The sequence below is a fragment of the Tupaia chinensis genome, unplaced genomic scaffold (genome assembly GCF_000334495.1).
Source record: "Tupaia chinensis unplaced genomic scaffold, TupChi_1.0 Scaffold148904_1, whole genome shotgun sequence".
Classification (NCBI taxonomy): Eukaryota; Metazoa; Chordata; class Mammalia; order Scandentia; family Tupaiidae; genus Tupaia; species Tupaia belangeri.
This window is the reverse complement of record NW_006208752.1, coordinates 1,532,762-1,554,002: the sequence shown is the minus strand read 5'-3', so window position 1 is coordinate 1,554,002 and position 21,241 is coordinate 1,532,762. Positions and strand designations below refer to the sequence as shown.

At 43.3% G+C, this 21,241-nt stretch overlaps 1 protein-coding gene across 1 annotated transcript in view; it reads left to right on the top strand.

Annotated features, from left to right (window-relative positions):
- Nucleotides 1–4,213: 4,213 nt before the first annotated feature.
- Nucleotides 4,214–21,241, top strand: part of CD47 (CD47 molecule) — an 84,441-nt gene continuing 67,413 nt past the window's right edge. Inside the window, exons 1-9 of the mRNA XM_027769203.1 lie at nt 4,214–4,348; nt 6,572–6,678; nt 7,629–7,787; nt 8,225–8,287; nt 11,261–11,389; nt 12,760–12,808; nt 14,373–14,497; nt 20,344–20,477; nt 20,721–20,927. Coding sequence (XP_027625004.1) covers nt 4,214–4,348; nt 6,572–6,678; nt 7,629–7,787; nt 8,225–8,287; nt 11,261–11,389; nt 12,760–12,808; nt 14,373–14,497; nt 20,344–20,477; nt 20,721–20,927 — 1,108 coding nt within the window. The remainder of the gene's footprint in view (nt 4,349–6,571; nt 6,679–7,628; nt 7,788–8,224; nt 8,288–11,260; nt 11,390–12,759; nt 12,809–14,372; nt 14,498–20,343; nt 20,478–20,720; nt 20,928–21,241) is intronic.

Below are 21,241 nucleotides of genomic sequence, written 5' to 3'. Positions count from 1 at the left end.
ACCAGAGGTGAGGGAATTGCAGTATTACTTTCTCCTCTAGGGGATTATTTTTTACTTTCCTTCTTTTTCTCACAAGTACGTGGGCCTTATAGCCAAAAATAAATAAATAAATTCAAAAATATATATCTTTTGAACCATATCACTGTGGTTATTAAATGTTCTTATTTACTAAAATTCTAATAAGAATTAAATTTAAAATTAATTATTATCTCTTAATAAGTTAAAGTTAAATAATGAAGCTAAGGTTTTTTTTTTGGAGAGTTTTTTTTTTTTTTTTTTTTTGCCATAGGGCGCATGCGCTTGCCAGACAGACAGAGAGAAAGAGAGACAGAAAGTGAGAGATCACCCCCTAGGGGGATGGCCACGCTGCAATCCCTTCTCCTCCATTCTCCTCTTGGGATCTTCGGCATGCACGCACACGCGCCCAGCGTGTTTCAAGCCACCGGGTCTGGGATGCGAACCGGTAGAAGCTAATTTTTTGGGGGGAAGTTTTTGCTATAGGGCACATGCTTTCCAGAAAGACAGAGAGACAGACAGAGAGAGAAAGCGAGAAATCACCCCCCAGGGGGATGGCCACACCGCAATCTCTTCTCCTCCATTCTCCTTTCCGGATCATGGGCACGCACGCACATATGCCTGGAGTGAGTTCAAGTCACCAGATCCGGGACTTGAACCACGGTCAACTACATGGGAGTCCAGCAACATAGCAATTACACCAACTGCTGGTCCCAATGAAGCCTAATATTAATGGTGAAAAATTACAGGAGAGGAGGGAGTCCATTGTGAAATCACCTTTTCATAAAAAATTATTTATACAGATTATGTTGTAAGACGATGATTTTCCACATTACCTTTTTGTTCATTGGTAGTGCCTATTTTCTTTAGAAATGAATTTATAGTTCCCAAGCACCATCACAGCCAGTGAAATTCACAGAGAAGCCCATACTGACTACATAGCACTTCAGTTTGGAAATGTTACTGGACTCTTGTGTATAGTAGGCACAATGGCAGCAGAGGACTAAGACTTGGCCCCTGCCCTTGAGGAGCCCACAGCCCGAGAGAGGAAGGGACCAGTGACCATGCAGTGACAGTGTAGTCCGGCACCCACGAGAAGCAGAATGTGCACAGGGCATCAAGTTAGGAGTCTAGGAGAGTGTTGACAGATATGGGGGTCCCCAGGTAGGGCTTGGAAAGTTGAATATGAGAGAGAGGATTCCAAACAGGATATACTCAGTGTTGTACAGAAGTGTGAAGCAGCATGGTGTATTTGGGGAACAGCCATTATTTTAGTATGACTGGAAGAGATTAGAGAAAATGCATGCAGAATGAGTGAGAAAAGAAATTATCTGCCTTTTCTTTTCTCTGTGTGACCTTAGGCAAATTACCTGACCTCTATAGGCTTCCATTTCTTTGTTTATAAACTTTTTCCCTAAAGTTATCGTGACACCCCAGTAGTATAAACCAGTTAAAGGTTATGAATAAGGACCTGGCCCCTAGAATTCAATGAAGATGGACTACTCACAGCATCCATGGAATCTGACACAAAGAATGGGGACACCAAGTCTATTATCTCACAGGACTCCTTTAAATTCACTACCATGCAAATGTCTGTAAACGGGGGACACAGCAAAGACAGACAGCTGTGCGGTGTATGTATGTGTGTTGTGTGAGTGAGGAGAGAGAGAGAAAGGAGGGAGAGACAGACAAACTCTGTGAGGTAGCAAATTCAATCCACCTGTGTCCTCTCTGACCCCCAATTTTATAATACTTAATGCGTTTCTGTAATAAAATAAGTATGCTAGCACTGCCCACTTTCTTCTCGCCCTGATATATGGGCTGGACAACTATGGACTTACAGTGATGGCACGTTTTTTGCCCCCACTCTCTCGGGAATCTACTAGAACAGGGCAAATGAGCATACCTACGTGAGTGATGCATTAGAATGAAATCAGTCGGCTCTTAATAAAAGTCCTCACATCAGACAGTCAGGTATCTGTCTATTTTTTGATTGGAGATGTACTTCAAATTTGCATGTCTGAAAGCCAGTTTTCTCCAACTGTCTTGCACTTCTTCTATCATCCTCATACTTGTTAGTGGCATGGGTATAGACCCAGACTACAAGCCAGGAAACGACAATTTATCCTTGATCCCCTCTCCTTTTAGCCAGCCATACTCCACCAATCACCAAGTCTTGTTGCTGAGTGCGGAACCCTATACCAAAGTCCAGAGATTCAAAGGAGGTCTGAACCTTCATCTCTCAAGAAGACACATAGAAAGCAAAGTTGTTGGTGAGCAAGAAAGGAGAACTTATTATAATGTGACTACCCAGGAAGATGTGTAAGAATATCTTGGACTGGTCTCTCACTTTATATTGGGTGATCAGAAAAGTTATGATGTGTTTTTCTATTCAAAAATGTGTCATAACTTTTCCGGTGACCCAAGAGATGTATTTTTAGGAGAGGGCGGGAGCTAATGGCAATGTACAAAAAGTTTAATAGGCCAATTTAATTTTTAGTTGGCTATATAAACAAGCAATTTGTCTCTAGGACAGGAGTTTCAGTTCCTTGGGCAAAATGTCCCTCATAGTTTCAAGCCTCAGGTTGATTGTTTGTCTCCTTGGAGTTCCTGAGAGAGATCTCAAACAAAGAGTATCAGGGTGAGAGGAAAGCAATTTTGATTAATGAGATGGAGTCAGCTTCACTAAAGCAGGCCCCCATTACCGTCTCAGTAAATCTTACACGAAAATACCAAGTTCGTCTTCTTTCTTTCCCTTCTGCTGTGACTCCTTCAGTTCAAGGCCCCAGTATTTCTTGGAAGCACAACTGTAAAAGCAACCTCACTGCATCCCTACCATCAGCAGAGCCATCCTACATGGTGGGACCAGGATCTACTATTACATAGCTCTGCTTAAACAAGGCTTTTAAGGCATGAGCAAGGTCCTGCACTCTGATCCGGCCTCATCTCAGATACCATCTTCTAACACACACTTTGTGCTCTGATTACCAAATTACTGATTATTTTCCAGAAACATTCTTCTAAGCCTCCATACCTTTGTACCTGCAGCTTCCTCTGTGCAAGTGTGGTCCACAGACCAGTAGATTTGGTGTCTCCTGGCAACTTGGTGGAAAATGCAGAAATCAGGCCTTAGAAACAGTAGTCACAGTTTAACAAGATCCCTAGGTGATTCTTGTACACATTAAAGTTTTGGAAGTACTGTCTAGAATCTTCTTTCCTCCTACGTTGTCCAGCTCACTGGCTTTCAGCCTTATAGACCCAATCATCCCTTTTTATTACTAAAAATAAACTGTCCTTTAAATTTTTGAAGTCAATGTGGATAACATAAGAAATTTATATTTATCATTTTAAAAAAGTTGATCATTTTAGTCTGCTGTGTTGCTGGTAACAGGAAATACCTGGGTGTAGGTAATTAAAGAGGATGGTACTTTATTCAGCATTGAGGGTTTGGAGGTCTGAGATCTAAGGTGCAGTGGCCACTTCTGGCAAGGCTCTTCTGGCTGCATGGAAAGCATGGTGTGTGTCCATGTATATTTCCTGGTCTCCTTCCCTCTCCTTATAAACCTACCAGGAATCAGTCATAGGGTCCCACCCTAACCTCTTAATTACTCAATGGCCCCACCTTTTAACACCATGCAGGTATTAGGTTTTCTCTTCACGATACCTTCACAAGCAAAATTCCTACATGGGAATTGGGGGGAGGGGGGAATAAACCATAGCACCAATATAATGTTTTAACTGTAATATGAAAACAGGAAAGCTTTATGAAATAAAATATGTATTTCTGTAGGTAAATATTTGCACATAACTCGATTCAAAGACACAACAAAGTAATGAAATGTTTGCCTAGAGTCACTGGGGACCAGCGCATACAAATGAAGATCAATTCGGGTGTATATTTCAGTGTTAAATACCATAAGCAATGAGATGTCAGTGGTGTGACTTTCAAGATGCTGAAATTATATTTAAAAGTCAATTAAAACGTTAATTATGTTAAAAATGAACTGTTTTTACATGCTGGAGAGTCATTGGTAGTTAGTAAATGTTATCCTTTCATTCCTTTGATTCACTAGAGACTCATACCTGGAAAATGCAGTTTTTATTAAAACTGGAAAAGCATGCTTTGTGTTTATGCATAACATGAGTTAGGCTTTAGGCTCAGATAATTATAACCAGATTTTCACTTATGTGAACGTCTATGGGGAAGTCCAATGTCATGCTGGATGCAGGACGGTCTTTGTTGTTCAGGATTCAACCATACACAACAGGACACCTAGCATCTCTGGCCTTTATCCACCAAATGCCCAAGCTATCTTTCCAACAGGAACTACTAGTAATGCCTACTACACTGTCCTAACTCCTATGGGGTCAATAACTCTCCTGCCTGATGCACTTCAAAACTTCTTTCAAGTCTCAGGACCAGCAGTTGGTGTAATGGCTATGTTGCAGGACTGCCATGTAGTCGACCGTGGTTTGAGTCCTGGACCTGGTGGCTTAAGCTCACGCCAGGTGCATGTGCGTGCCTGTCCAAGATCCCAAGAGGAGACTGGAGGAGAAAGGATTGCAGTGCGGCCATCCCCCCGGGGTGTGGTTTCTCGCTTTCTGTCTCTCTGTCTCTATCTTTCTGGAAAGCGCACACGCCCTATAGCAAAAAAAAACTCTCAAAAAAAAGAAAAGAAAAAAAGTTCTTTCAAGTTTCAGTTTACAAAGTCACCCTCTCCGTTACTGGTGCTCTTCTGGCCCTTCCCCGTTTGTCTTCTGTTCCCCTGAACGTAGAGCTGGCTCAGCTTCTGGTGGTGCACTCCCTGTTTCTAGAACAGGAATGTCTCTTAATCTTCTTTGTACCCCCAGAAAATCACACCATCTGAAACTCAGTAGATGTTTAGCAAAGGTTGTTGAATAAATGTGCCAAAAAAAAAAAGAAAGAAAAGAAGGAAAGAAAGAAAGAAAGAAAGAAAGAAAGAAAGAAAGAAAGAAAGAAAGAAAGAAAGAAAGAAAGAAAAGTAAAGTAAAAATGAGGAAGAAAAGAAAAAAAGAGAAAAAAGAGGAAGAAAGAAAAGGGAAAGAACAACTCTAAGCAGGTCAGTTAAAGATATGTCATCCATGAGAATGGAAAGTGTTCTGATGCATCCACTTTACCCTGAAGACAGTATGATAAAAGTAGACCTTTGGCAATCTCTGTTTGTTTCCCTTTTTATATAACCTCAAGTATTTTTGCACAGTCTATATTCTTTCATTCAACATATTCAGTGGCAATTGTGTGCCAGACAGAGTTACATTTCCCTCAATGAATTCATAATGCATCATGAGAAAGAGCTAAGTGCATAACTTGGTATATTTAAATGTGACATTATGCCTCCCTGGTGCTACTGAGGGAAGGAATGATTAATTCTGACCAAGGGATTTGGGGAGAACTTTTCAGAGGGTGAGATCCATACCTTTCACATGGAATGGTACAAGGTTCAGATTTTGAGATTATCATAAAAAGGCAATATGAAAAGATATGTGATTTCTTCTTTTTTTTTTTAAATATATGATTTCTTCAATGATGGCACTTTTCAAAATCCACCCAAAATAATGGAAGGTAGGCATTTACCCAAAAGTTTGTGATTATAGGTATAACCTACAAACCCTTCATTGGGTGACTTGGACCCTTCTGCAGGCCTGAGATCAACTGGTAAAAGTGACCTTTTAAAACGGAATGGAATTATTATAGTACTCTTCTCAAACAGATGATTTAAAATTAATATCATTGTCATTTTCCCACTAATGTATTGAGCTTGGACCCTGAAGAAATTTATTTTAAAAATACTTTTTAAAATTTCAAATAGTAAATAGAAAAATTTCAAATATATGAGGGGGTGGTCTTCAAAAATTTCGTGGAAAATGCACATTTTGAGAAAAACTAAGCATGGATTTCAAAATTGTTTGCACTAGAATAAACTCATAATTTAATTCTATTTTCCACAAACTTTGAAGTTCTCTCATATTTGTACTTTTAGGGTTGGGTGGTGGGGATGGTGGTAAAAAAATGGAAAGTAAAATACTTTCGACACGTCTAGTATTTAAGAATTAACAACATATATATCTGCTGTGTTCTTATCTGTCCTAGAGTATTATCCATGGCTTCTGTCATGTCAGAGGCACATAATAAACATTTGTCACATTAGTTAATGCATACATACCCAAATGAAATGATCTACATTGCCATTTATGCTGAGCTTCAGAATTTTTTATTGAATTACTAAGTGCTAAGGAAGTAAAAATATTAAGATCAACCAAGAAGAATTTTCTTTCCATTCTAGAGTGAATGCTGCCTTTGAGGCACTAAGGACTCAAGGTCAGGGAACGCTGTGACCTCCTGGACCTAGCACAAAGGTGGCCTGTTTTTCCCCTCCTCTTCAGTGGTTTCGTGAGCTGGTGCCAGCTGAGTCTAGATGGTGCGCGCTTTACACTTGAATGAAACACTTCGTGCCCTCGGTTCTGGGAGCTCCACTCTGCTGCCTCCATCTGCTGCTTCTGATAAATGCTCATATTTTAAATATATTACTATCAGCTCACTCCCAAAGTGGTTTACCGGATCTACATAGCAAGCAACCCGACTGGCACAGAGCCACTTCTTGGGAGGAAAGAATTTGAGCAGACGATGTATCTCCCCATGAGGTGAGATGAGAGAGGAGAGGGAGGAAGAATGTCTCTGAAGGAGCTAGTGGCAGTGACCATGGTTGTGTCTTGCCAGGTGTAGAGGTCGTCGGGTAGAGTATGACTCAGGGAATCTCTGCAGGGGTGAGTGCATTCCAAGTGGGGCCATTCTGACCATAGATGCAAAGTTTAAAAAGTTGCTTTGCTTTCCTCTGAAAATGAGTTCAATATTCATAGCTTGGTCGACTGACAATCTTACATTGTGAATAACCTCCAGGAAACAGATGCACAGGAATTTGCCTGCAGCCCACAAGACTCCTTGGGCACATATACCATTTATGCCACTCTTCCAAGTCCCCCTGCTAGTTTCAGCTGGCAGCTGCCTTTCTTTCAGAGTTTCTTCCTTCCAGCCACTGATCTCTAGCTAGCATAATCACCAACTGTGTTTTGGAAAGGTGGAGTAATGCAGAGTGGAAGGACTCCCTGAAGAACACCATCACAGCAGAAATGCTGGGGTAGATGTTATTCTCTCAGTGGTGGAGTTACCGAGTATCAGAGCTGGAAGGAGATCTAGGGAGCATCTCATTTGATACTTCATCGTAAAGGCGTCTTAAATTTTCCAGTCCCAAACTAAGTCCCACTCCTCACCCACCTCCTCTCTTTTTTTTTTTTTTTCTTTTTTATTTTTCACCATTTCAGCAGCGATGACTTTTATTTCTCCAGTTGCTCAGGCCAAAAACCTGGGAGCATTCTTGATGAGTTGGTTTCTCTCATTCCTCTCATCTGGTGTAAAGGTAAATCCTGGTAGCTCTGTCTTCAAAATACAGTCAGTATCTGACCCTTTCTTACCACTTCTACTGGGGCTCTGATCCAGCACACCTCCATCTCTCTTCTGGATTATTGCAATGGCCCCAAGGTTAGCATGAGCCAGATGTGGCCTGACACATGCTTCTGTAAATGACATTTTACAGAATGCAGTCACGCTCATTGGGCGACCTTGCCAATGACTGCTTTTGTGCTACCACAGTGGAATCAGGGAGTGTAACACAGACCTCATGGCCTGAAAAATATTTACTATCTCTGGCCCTTTATGGAAAAAGATTGCCAACCCTGCCACAGCTTATTAAACTGTAAGCTGGAGAATAGCACTGCGCTCACTGATCAAAACCTTCTTACTCAGAGGCTCAGTTAAAGTCTCCCAAGGCTGTGTGAACTGGACCTCCCAACCTCCCCCCCTCCCCCCATGAGTTCCCTGTCCAATCTCCAACTAATCTCCCTTTGTTTACTCTGCTCTGGCCACACAGACCCCACACCCTCCTCTTTCCAAATAAGCAGGCATGCTTCTGAGGCAGGGCCTTACATTTACTGCTCTCTCTGTCTGAAACAACTTCATCCTTCGACATCTGCCTGGCTTGCTCGCTTTTAACTTAAATGTCACCTTCTGGTGAACCCTCTCTGACCACCGTATTTAAAATGGCGTACCTCGATGCTTCGCTTTCCTCCACGGCATCTATCACCCCTCCCTTGTTTATCCTGTCCCTTGTGTCATCTTATCTCTTTACTAAAGTCAAGTTCCATGGAGGCAAGGGCTTCTGCTGTTTGGTTTTCCTGATACACCCTCAGTGCCAAGGTATGTACAAGGTGCTGTGAGTGTTATCAGGAAAACAAAATAGTGGAAAGGTTTAACGGGAGAAAAAGGTTAGTAAATGAATAAACGAAATGTGCCCTTGTCTCAGCAAGGCTTCCACAAACAGTCCTACTTAGCAAACAGTCTCTGGGGATATTATACACATTATCGTCAACAGATGATGACCCATTTCTTTGTTCCAGAAATGTCTTGCCTCTATATTTTTCTCCTTAATGTCTTTTATATTAATTTCTTTTATACATTCAATCACACACATCACTTGTAAAGCTAAGAGAGGTATGTGATTGAATGTATGAAAGAAATTAAAATAAAATAAAATATATATTAAAAAAGGAAACGGTCTCTGGGAATTGCAGAGATGACCTATGGACTTGCGAAGGCATTTTACTTTCACTTGCCCATTTCCCTTTTTGTACCTTACTTCCTGTCACATAGCTCGAGCCTTCATGCTATTCCCTGAGTCTACGGCTGTAGTTCTGTATTTCAGAACTGACTCTTTCCTCTCCCACCCAACATTATTAAAACATATCTCTCTGGCTTTCTATTACCAAAAGACCATGGCACATTCTCTTTTAAGCTGATAAACTCATTAAAGCCCAGATATTAATGAATAATAATGTCTCTACCTCCTGGAAAATAATTTGCATTTAAACAACTTTCACTGCCTGAATCCAAAGAGGTAAGTGATGTGGGAATTCCTGTCAGGTGCTGGGTCTGGACCATCTGGGGTCATCCTGGAGAGGTCCCCAAAGCAAAAGCACATCAGCCTGTGGACAGCTGTGCACTCTGCCTGTGCAGAGTGAGTCCAGTCATGTATAGCCCCAGCTGAGTATGCACGTGCGCATGTATGCTGGGCGCCAATTAGAGCCACTGGGAACATCCAAACTTGCATGGAAACAAGCCGTCACTTGTGCTGTATGCACACACTTACTTCTATTACTGTCAGTTCCTTCCCTGAGTGCCTCGATAGTTTTTCAGCCAGCTTACAGTTCTGTAGGCCCAGAGTCACTTCTTAGTGGAGGAAAAGGAAGTTGGGTAGGCACAAGGTTCAGCCACCCAAAAGGGAAGATTGGTGAGGGGGTGGGGGCCACAGATTATTGGAGCACAAATCACAAGCACATTCCATTGGCCTTCTGGGGCTATACTTATAATACTACAAAATCAATTCAATGAGAGTTCTAAAAGGGGAGAGGCAGAAAATATTGAGAAATGAAACCCTTTTGCTCAAAAAAAAAAAGTAATTCCTGGTTCACACACTTTGTTCTGTGCAAAGAAACTAGTGGACCATCAGATGATCCAGTGCTGACTATCAAAATTATAATCATTTGGGGCTGGCCCCATAGCCTGATGGTTATGGAAGCTAGATCCAAGAGAGCTTGCTGCATGGATTTAATCCTTGCCTCAATGAGTTGAAAAACATACTGGGTGTGTGTGCATGTGTGCCCAAATCCTGACAGGATGGAGAAATAAGACGAGATTGCGGTGTGACGATGCTCTGTTGGGGGGTACTTTGTCCCTCTCCCTCTGTCTCTGTCCCTCTGATGACTGTACATACCTCCTGGTAACCAAAATACAAAGAGAGTCATCTGAAGGATTGAAGAAGAGGAATTTATCTATTAGCAAGTCTGACAGATTAGGAGCTCTGTGGGAGGAGTCTTCAAAAAGTTCGTGGACGGGACCAGCAGTTAGCGTAATGGCTATGTCGCTGGACTCCCATGTAGTTGACCACGGTTTGAGTCCCAGACCCGGTGGCTTAAACTCACGCAGGGCGCGTGTGCTTGCGTGCCCAAGATCCCGAGAGGAGAATGGAGGAGAAGGGATTGCGGCGTGGGCATCCTCCCTAGGGGGTGAATTCTCACTTTCTGTCTCTCTGTCTCTCTCTGTCTGTCTGGCGAGCGCACGTTGCCTATAGCAAAAACCTCTCCAAAAAAAAAGTAAGTTCATGGAAACCGTGTATTATAAAAAGTTATGTGTAGATTTCAATGTAAAATAAACACATGCTTCTATTCTATTTTTACACAAATTCATACATGTTAGAGAACACAGGGCTCATGCTTGGACTGTGTACAAAATGTTGTTTACCTTTCAAGGATTGAGCAGGTTAGGATCAGCCTTTTACTTTAGCTTACCAGAATCAGCTCCAGGTGGTCAGCTCATGTGGCTGTGGAAAATGAACAAACTGTCTTCTCCAGAATCACGATAAAGTATGACTCATTTCCCCACTACTCCACATACTGCCATGGAGGCCTTTCTGAATTTGCCACCTGGTGAAATGGGTATCGATCTGCCATACCTCCAGGGGATCCCCTGGTTTCGTTTACTTCATTCCCTAAACAAAGAGACACAATAGTGTAACCATATGGAGGCTTACTGTTTTTTATCAAAATGGCATTTTGTAAATGGAAACTCACAAGAGATTAGCACAGATTGCAGATACTAAGTATTTTGATAGATACAAAAAAAAAAAAACGACATTTGTAAGCTACAGTGAAACTAGTTTCTCAAACTATTTTAAACTCCCTAAACACAGAACTGAAGAGATCTTCAAACCTTTTGTTTTTGCTATATAATGCGTGTACTCGTGGAGAGAGACAGTGAGAGGGAAAGTGAGAAACCATCCCCTGGGTAAATGGCCATGGCGCAATCTCTTCTCTTCCATTCTTCTCTTGGGATTTTGGGCACCCACACATATATATCTGGTGTGATTTTTAAGCTACCGTGTCTGGGACGCAAACTGTGGTCAGCCATATGGGAGTCCAGAGTCTTAATCACCATGCCACTTGTTGGCCCCATTTTTGAAGTATGAACTGATTTCTATCAGAACAGAAGTAGAAAATAGCTACCTTTAACACAGGATGTGATGTCGGCCTGATATCCACAGGAGAGTCTTCACTTGTAGCTGATGTTCTGTCTCTTGGGTGTTGTCACCGTCCAACTGACACTTGTTATTTGCAGCTCAGACAAAGCCACAACAGGGGTTCCCATGGATTCTCCACCATACTGCAGGTGGGCAGAGGGGACGGAGGAGCTGATGATGTTCTACCAAGATAGATCACTTCATAGTCAGGCCTTCTATCTTTTCAGGTTAGGACCTAAGCCAGGGATGCTTAAACTTTAGCGTGTACTAGAATCACCTGGAAAACTCCCTAAAACAGAGACTGCTGGGCCCACCCCAGACTGTAAGTTTGAGGCAAGGTCCAAGATTTTACTTTTCTAAAAAGTTCCCAGATGCCGTGAATGCTGCTGGTTCAGGTATGCACTTTGAGAACCACTCCTCTAAACTTGATCTTTGCATAACTTTTTCTTCATTGGGCTTGTGGCTGGGGAAGAGAGGGTGGAAGCCACGGTGTCTGCAGTAGCTGTTAACTTCTGGAAACCAACAAGTCCAAGCTGCCATTCAAGGCAGGCAGATAAGTGAGGTTAAAGAGACATGGCATCAGGCAACCTTTCTCATGATTCCAAATACGTACACCTGTTCTTTCTGACAATTTTATCTTAGTTCACATAACTTTTTTTTTTAATTCATGATAGAGAGTGCATGTATTTGCATGAGGGAGAAAGAGAAGGAGAGAGAGAAACAAAAAGAGGGAGAAAGAAAGAGGCATCCTTGATAAGGCCTCATCAATCCCAGTCCTCATTCCCCAGCCTTCCAGCTTATCAGGATTCAGGGCATGTGTGCATGTGCCTGGCATGTTTTCAAGTCAACCCAGGGATCTGAACCACCAGTCAGTCATGTGGTTTCCAGCACTGCAATTTGTTACCGACTGTGCCACCAGAGAAGGCCCCCATTTCACTTTTAAAGTCTACCTAATAATCGTTTGAGTCCAGTGGCCCATACCCACAGCAATCAGATTGCTATTAGAAAAAAGTAGTTTGGTATACTCAGAGAACTCAGAGGCATTAATAAATAAACCTGATGAGGCAGTTTCTCAAGTGGTTTTACCTAAGTGGCCATTGGAGAGCAGGACAGGGCACACTTTGGTGAGTCCTGATGTAAGCAGAGAACAAAGTTTTATCAGTAGACATTCTTGGCTGCTGGTAGAGAACTGAGATGAGACTACCAATCTAAAATGCAGACGGCTACCCTGAAGCTAATGTCAAAAAACACCATGTGCATAAGCCTTCATTCTTTCTCTTTTTTCTCCCTAGGAAACTTGCCCCTGTAAGGATATACAAGGCAGTCTTTAAAGATCTTTAGGATTCTATATATTTGACCTGAAGGGGAACTGTAGTGCAATGAGATGTTGCCAGTAGAATTGGAACTAAGAGGCACAACAGAGTGGCCTGTACAGTGGTTTTGGTGAATTTGAGAGTGTTTCTGTGCACCAGAAAGGAAGTCTGGAGTTGTCCTGGCTGCTGGGAGTACCTCCGCAGGCTGGTGTTTAAATACTATACATGGTATCCCTCATACTAGAAGACGTGTTCAGTTCCATTCTTGTTCTGCTTCCTAATAGGTCTGCCTCATCCTTCCTGAAGACCAAGGCTGAGGGAGCAGCACTGCTGGTTAGCACCACAAAGAGAGAGTGGCAAGTCACAAATTAAGTCTTCAAGTTCTGCCCAGAAGTAACACATGCGAGGCTATCAGAAGTTGAATAGTATCCCCCAAAATGCATGTTCACTCAAAACTTCAGAATGTGCTCTTATTTGAATATAGTGGTTGCAGGTGTATTTAGGTAACGATCTGGAGATGATTTACTGGATTTAGGTTAGGCCCTAAATCTACTCACTGGTGTCCTTATGCAGAAGAGGAGAGAACATGGAGAGAGACCATATAAAGACAGCGGTAGAGACTCTGTGATGCACTCAAATCAAGAGATGCTGAGGTTGCCAGCATCTACCAGGAGGTAAGAAGAAGCAAGAGAGACTTCTTAAGAGCCATCAGGGAGAGTATGACTGCCAGCATTGTGAGAGAATAAGCATTTATCTTTCCCTCGCCACCCCTCTCTCTTTTTCTCTCTCATTGCCAGAGGGTGTGTGTACTTGCCGGAAAGAGAGAGAGTGAGAGAGAGAGAAAGAGAGAGAGAGAGCATCTCCCAGTGGGGCATGGTCATGATATAATTCTTTCTCTTCCATGTCTCCTTCCCATCAGGAGTTTGGACACCCAACATGTTTTTCAAGACACAGGCCAGGATTTGAACCACAATAGGCCTGTGGGATCCAGTTCCCCATGCACAGAGCTTAACTACTATGCCACGGGGTTGACCCAATTTATTTATTTATTTATTTATTTATTTATTTATTTATTTATTTAGAGGTTTTTGCTATAGGGCACATGTGCTCGCCAGAGAGACAGAAAGCAAGACATCACCCCACAGGGGGGATGGCCACGCCGCAATCCCTTCTCCTCCATTCTCCTCTCGGGATCTTGAGCACACACGCACACGCGCCCGGTGTGAGTTTAAGCCACCGGGTCCGAGACTCAAATCGCAGTCGACTACATAGAAGTTCAGTGATATAGCCATTACGTGAACTACTGGTCCCCCAATTCCCTTTTTTTAAGCCTCCATTTATGGTAATTTGTTTCGGCAGTCCTAGGAAACTAATATACTGGCCAAAGAAAGTCACATTGCCATGCTCAATTTCAAGGGGATGAGGAAGGACAATCCTGCAGTGCTGGATAGGCTCTCTCGGATCTGCTCTCTTCCTGTCCACACTCTGCTTTGAGCCAGCAAAGCTAAACTTCAAGGCTGCATAAACAGACTCCCTTTGCCTCTAGCTTCCAATTGAGATTTGCTACCAGTGGGACTTCAGAGCTGGGAGGAGAGTGGAGGCGGGATCCTTCCTTTGCCACCTTCCTCCCTGTCAGGCTGGTGGTGGCCATTTCTGCTGTTGAAGGTCACAGATCCTGCCAGGCAATTCCCCTTTCAGTCTCTATTTGTTCTCAGGGTTCTGGTAACTCTTTCTTCCCTGAGCTTCTGCAGACCCAGGGTGCGACAGCTGTTGCCAGCCAACATGCCTCACCATTTCTTAGAGGTCTCCCATAACCTCGCCTACAGCCTCGTCAACAGTCCCTTTATTAATTTCTCCTCAAAAACTTCATTTGAGTGTGCCATCTGTTTTCTGCCAGGACCAAGTAGACACATATATCATGTCCCTAGGAAGAGAGCTGGAACTCCTTGGTGGACACAGCACTGACCTCGCTATATTGAAAAGCTGCACTAGCGAGATAATCGTGAGAAATGCAATGAGGGGGTAGGTCCCACAGTCACTTGCCTTCCACTCTTCCTTCTTTCTAACAGAGAAAGGAGAGTGCACTCTGACTTGAACCCCAGTTCCATCGTTTACTCATTGTGGCACAACCTTCCTGAACCTCAGTTTCTTGACATATACACATGATTTCCTTTTTGGACAGTTGTGAGGATTAAGGGATATAAGCATGAGAAGAGCCTAACTAACTGTGGTAGACAGGGTAATGTCTCCCCAAGATTTGCAAGCTGTAATCCCCAGGAACCTGTAAACATGTTACTTTTCAGGCAAAGGAGACTCTGTGGATGTGATTAAGATTATAGACCTTAAAATAGGGAGATTATCCTGGATTACCAAATGGGCCTGATCTAATCACTAGCGCACTTAAAGTAGAAGAGGAAGGCAGGAGAGTCAGTCATGGAGATGTAGCAGAAGAAAAGAAGACAGTGGAGACATAATACCATGTAAAGGACTTCATATGCCATTGCTACTTCTGAGCTGTTCAGAGACTACATGGAATGACCTCAGACAGGCCTCTACATGCTGAGGGAGACTTCCAGATGGCAGCCGGATGTCAGTCCTACAGACACTGAATTCTGCCAACTACCTGGATGAACCTGGCAATGGAGTCTCCTCTAGAACCTCCAAAGGGAAAAACAGCCCAGCCAACACCTTCATTTCAGCCTCGTGATACTTGAAGCAGAGATGCCAATCCCACTGGATTTCTGACCTACAGAACTGTGAGATAATAAATGGGTGGCTTAAGCCCATGAATTTGTGGTAATTTGTTATGGCAGCAATATAAAATAAATTCACCAGCACGGTGAGGTCTTGATGCATAGTGTACACCTGCCGCATGTATTTTTTTGCTCTCCAAGAGGAGAGTTAGATAAGATACAAAAGGGCCTTCTTGGAACTAAGACATTATGTGCTTGCAAAGAAATATGCTTGCTGAATTTTACAACCTGTCCTAGAAGCTGGTTTTCTCTAGTGCTTTCAAGCTGTCATGAGTGTGGGCACCCCCCATGAGTAGCCTACAGCAGCAACAGCAGGAGAAGGAGGAGGACGTGTGCATCTCCTTGGCCAAGCAAACCCATCCTATCATTCATCCAACTTGTAGAGGGAAATTCACACCAGATTGGATTGTCATCTCTGTGGTAGGATAACCCGTACCTATAACCCTCTTATTACCCTTCTACGTTTAGGAAGTGTCTGCTTCTAATATATGCTCCTAACTGAAGCCCAGGCTAGGAAGATCATTTCTAGCTCCTGAAACCTGCCTTCTGTTCTTCTAAACCAAATCCATCTCTCTATCTCCATGTCGATATCCCTTATCTGATGACTAGGCCTCCTATGCTTCCATAGCTGGGTCAAGTTGAAATGATACCCTAGGACACTGGGTTCTGAGCCAGACATTAGAGACATGGGTCCTTCTGCATTGACTCATCAATAAAGCATGCAGAAGAGCAAGCAAATTGAGGGCTACCCAGTAGACAGGGTCATGTGCGTCCAGCTTGAGTCAAAATTGTTGATACTTCCCTAACTTATGGTGCTTCCTCAAGGCTCCTTACCAGCAACTGGTGGTTCTTTTGATAATAATTTTCACTTCCCTTCTAAGAGACCTAAGTCACTACAGAAGGTGATTATTATAAAAGGAACTAATATTTATCATGGGCTTACTGTGCATCAGGCAGTGCTCTATGTAACAGCAACAGTGTTCACTTATTAAATTCTCAAGGCAATTTGAAGAGTTCTATTATTTTTTATCATCTCTGCTTTATGAATGAGAAAATGAGGGCTCAGAAAGGTTAAATAACTTCTGCAAGGTTAACAAATAGTAGACTTGAGCTGTAGCTCAAATCCAGGTTAAAGTGACTCTGTTTACTACATACCATTCTGTGATTATTCCCTTTTTCCTTTTTTGTTGTTTTGATCAGTTCAAACACTTAGGTCTCTACTAGGCATTATGTTAGACCTTGGAGATTGTAATGGTTAATTTTAAGTGTCAATTTAACTGGATTAAGAAATATCTAGAGAACGGGTAAAGCATTATTTCTGGATGTGCCTGGGAGAGTATCTCCAGAGGAGACAGGCATGTGAATTAGTGGACTGCATGGGAAAGCTCCTCCCTCAATGAGGGTAGGCAAATCCCATTGGCTGTTGGACCTCAGTAGAATAAAATGCAGATATAATGCGAATTCTGAGCGTGCTCTTTCTCCTGGAGCTGGGACACCCATTTTTTTCCTGCCCTTGGACATCAGAACTCTAGATTCTCTGGCTTTAGAGTTCTGGGATTTGTACTAGAGGCTCCCTGGGTCCTCAAGTTTTCAGCCTCAGACTGAGAGTTATACCGTCAGCTTCCAGAGGCCTTCTGATCTGAACAGTCATGATACCAGCTCTCCTAGCCCTCTAGTTTGCAGATTGCCTTTTGTGGGACTTCTCAGCTTCCACAAACATTTTAATCAATTTCCCTAATAAATCCCTTCTGTCTGTCCATCTGTCCATCTGTCCATCCATCCTATTGATTGTGTCTCTGTGGAACCCTAAAGAGATACACATATAGCCAGGACAAAATTAATTTATTCCAAGTTAGCATGATAAAAGAGGAAACATATATGTAAGAACAAATATCTATGGATTCATATTATTAAACTATGATCAAAATGTCACAGGAGAGGTAATTATACCTGCAAAGTAGAAGAGTTATGAGAAAGAAGAAAAGTAAAGTTTAAAAAGCTTCTTTTTTTTTTTTTTTTTTTTTAACTCCGGAGAGGTTTTTGCCATAGGGCACGTGTGCTCACCAAAAAGACAGAGAGACAGAAAGCAAGAAATTACCCCCGAGGGGGATGGCCACGCCGCAATCCCTTCTCCTCCATTTTCCTCTCAGGATCTTGGGCATGCACACACACGCACACATGCCTGGCAAGCCACTGGGTCCAGGAGTCAAACCACGGTCGACTACATGGGAGTCCAGCGACATAGCTATTACACCAACTGATGGTTCCTTAAAAGGCTTCTTGAAGGAGGTGATGTTTTATCTTGTCCTTGAAGGATGAGTTAGAATTCTATCAATCGAGAAAAAAAGGAAGACATGGGGAAGAACGGAAGCAGCAGAGGGAACAGCATGATTGAAGCACAGGAGCCTGAAGGTAGAAGTCAGGCCTGAATAATTCAGCATTGTTAGTGTAAAGAGCCTGACTGTGGAACAAAAGTTATCTTGGATTACATTGGACAGAAGTGTTAAAAACAGAAAAATCTTCATTATATAAAAGAATACACACTAGAGACCCTAATAAGAAAAAGAAAAAGCTAGATGAGCTGCAACCAGCTGATGATTGATCCACTAAATATAGGAACTTAATGATTTGAAGAGCCTCTAAGACGTCAGGGTTAATTCAATAGTTTAGTTCACAAATGTTTATAGAAAACCTTTTGATGCTGGGTACTCTGCTGGACACTGGTGGAAGATAACCATTCCTGGACTTGAAAGGTTTATTTTCTTGTTCGTTCGTTAATTAATGAATTATTCTAACAACTTACTATGAGCACCTACTATGTGCAGATAATGGGGCTAGAAGTGAGTAGGACTCAAATGGTCTTTCCCTGCACTGAGGTTAAAGTCCAGGAGGGAGTTACTATTCAATAGGAAGACACAAAACCAGATCATTACAGTACAATTTGGTCACTGATAAGCACCAACAAGACTAAAACATGGAGAAGGGGAACTTAACTTCTACTGGCATTATCTTGGGCTTTGGTCTACTGTGGGCTCCTTGGCTATAGGTCCATGGAGAAAAGTGCATGTGGGCCTGCACCAAGCACAGGCCAGGGATAGTCAGGCACATAGTGTTCTAAGCCAACTCTCAGGAGTACCAGGAAAGACTGCTATTGCATGTCTCTCATGCCATTGTATGGGACAGCAACAGGGGGTAAAAAAGGAAAATTGTTCAATGATAATTACAATAAGGATACAGTTATAGCTCTATAAAGTTTTGGACAATGTCTTCTCAACACCTACTATGTCATAGGATGTAGATAATACATTTGGGAGGAAGGTCACTATAGATGTATTGTTGAGACAGAAAGTGAGGGAAAGGGGAATGGGTCCTGAGTTAGGAAAGGAAGCTTGTGAAGGTTTTCACTGGCCTTGGAGTCAGGTAGAAATCAGTCTAACCATAATCCCCTCTCTGAATTTGTGGTCAAGCCTCAATTTCCTCATCCATAAGTACTATCATGGTGATTATTTGGAGGCTGTAAGTTTGTCGATCAGTAAAGGGGAAATTACAACAATTGTAATGTTCTGGGATAAAAAGGAAAAGAAGGGAAAGGAGGATGCGCAAGAGAGATAATAAACAAGAGAGAAGGCAATACCACATACAAAGGTCCTTAAAAAAACAAACAAGTAAACCTGTGGGAAAATGGGCTTAAAATATAAGTTTATTTGGTGCAAAAGTTTTTGAAATCCATGCTTAGGTTTTTCATAATATGTAGTTTCCATAAACTTTTTAAGACCACTTGTACAATGACAGGCAAAGTGTTCATTATGCTCTTCCCTAGGTTTCCTCCTTCCTAAAAGGGAGGTCATATACTCACCCTTTCAAGGCTCTTAGGAGTAAAGTAAGTAACAGAGTAAGTGTGTACTACCTCTGCGTTAATGCATGGACCATACACTCCCCGCCCCTCCAAAAAACCTCTTATGTAAACATTAGATGAATTAAAAATCCCAATAAAAATGCTTGGAAACATTAAAAGGGGAAATTTCAAGATGGTTAGATACTGGAGAAAAAGGCTTTTCTGAGTAAGAAAACCAAACCTGAGCAGTTTGCTTTCAATTGTGTCTCATGAGGTAGGCCTCCTTTTACCCAACCATCAGGACATACCCAGCCAGATCCCCAAGAGCAGGTGCATACCCAGACAGCCTCTCATTCATTCACCTGGCTTATGCCTATTCCATTTTCTACACAATAAGACATTAAGCAAACAGTGTAAAGCTCCATGTATAAAATAAGAGCATCTACTGATCTCTACCTCTAAAGGTTGGGGACAATCCTTTCCAGTCACTCTTCAGCTTTAGGGGGGGTTGGTTGGTTTCAGGGACAGCTGACAGCCTTATTTAGCCAACCAGCTGCTCTGTGATACACAATGTCCCCAATGCTCTAAGGCTGGTGGATGATTCTTTTGTATCTATACAAGCAGCAGTTGGAGGAGAATCGATCTGTCCCTTTGGTAGCCTCGGGGTGTCAAGGCTGCCATTCAAATCACTACCACCATAATTATTAACCATTGTTTCAGTGAGATGTCTGCCTAACAATTGTTTTTCTTTTTTTATCATTAAGAAAATCAAATTTCACTGGAGTAATGCTTGCCTCAAGTCGCATCAACATATTTATTAAACTCCTTCTGTTTGCCCAGTTTGATGGAAAATCTTGGAGGAGGGAATACTTAAAATGCTTTCTCTGGTTTGGAAGATTTGATAAGGCTGTGGGGAAGAGGATCATACAAAAACAATTTCTGGAAAAAGTTACGCAGCCTACAAGACACTGCTACAGAATGCCATAGACAGTGGCAATGTTATTTCCTGCATTTTCTTATTTCCTGCATTATTATTGCAATGGGGTGCTTGTGGGGCGATGTCCTGGGCAGAGAATTTGGTTAAGCTGGTTATTGTGGTGGGTCACCAATTTCTTCTACAGCAGGCAAGAAAGAAACGACCAAGGGACTGGGCAGGATAAGCGCCCCTATCAGAGCTGCCAGCAGAGCCTGACTTTTTTGACATTAGGATAAATGTTAACGGTAGCTTCACTAGGGCGGTAGCTCTAGGATGAATGAATGGTGTGGCCTGTGTGATTCAGTGATACACTCAAAGGCCTTGTCCGTATCATCACTGGGAGCTGCATTTTGAGCCCATCTCTCAAGCATGAGAAACCAAACAGCGCAGAGGACTTGTACATGGGGCAGTCACACACTAGGCTCGATAACGCTGCGGGTAAGAGTGTCTTGGATATGTCTGCTAGAGCCTATTTGCGACATAGACTGGTCGCCCCTGTAGTTTCGGGGTTCACCACATTAAAAATATTTACCACCGGGAATGGGACTTGTCTGATGAACCCCGTCAGAGGATGAAAACACTAAAGACCAAAGTGAGAAAAGGAGCGCCATCAGAAACAATGAAGCCCTGGCGAGTGAGCAAAGCAGAACCCGGGAGCCCCGAAGGGCGAATGAGTGGAAGCTCGGGGTAGGCAGAGACCCGGCCGCCGCCCTGCCCTGGCAAGCGACCTCGGGCTCCGTAGCCACGTAGGAAGTGCAGAGACGCCCCCGCGCAGGGTGCGCTCCGGGGTCAGGACGCGAAGTTTAGGGGGAGATGGGCGCAGATGGACGTCGGACCCTGAGAAGGGAGAGGCCAGGGGCTGGTGCCGGGCCAGGGCGCCAGGGTCGGGTGAGCGGCGCACCGCGGGGTCCCTGTAGCGTGGGGTGGGAGTGCAAGCCAGGCCAGCAAACGCGGAGAGGGCTGGGGGCCCAGGGCGTGCGCCAGACTGCTAGGGAACCGCGGGAAGGGGCGGGAGCAAGGAGGTCCCCGGTGAGCGTGGGAACGTACGCTCAGCTTCTCGTAGACGACGAGGACACGGACCCCAGAGGCTGGCGGGTGCGGCGGGACGTGATCAACCATGCGGGTGCGCGCCCTTACCCCGGAGCGGGCTCCTGGTTTCCGCCGAGCGGGCGGGAGCGGGGACCCCCGGCCCCGGGGGGGGG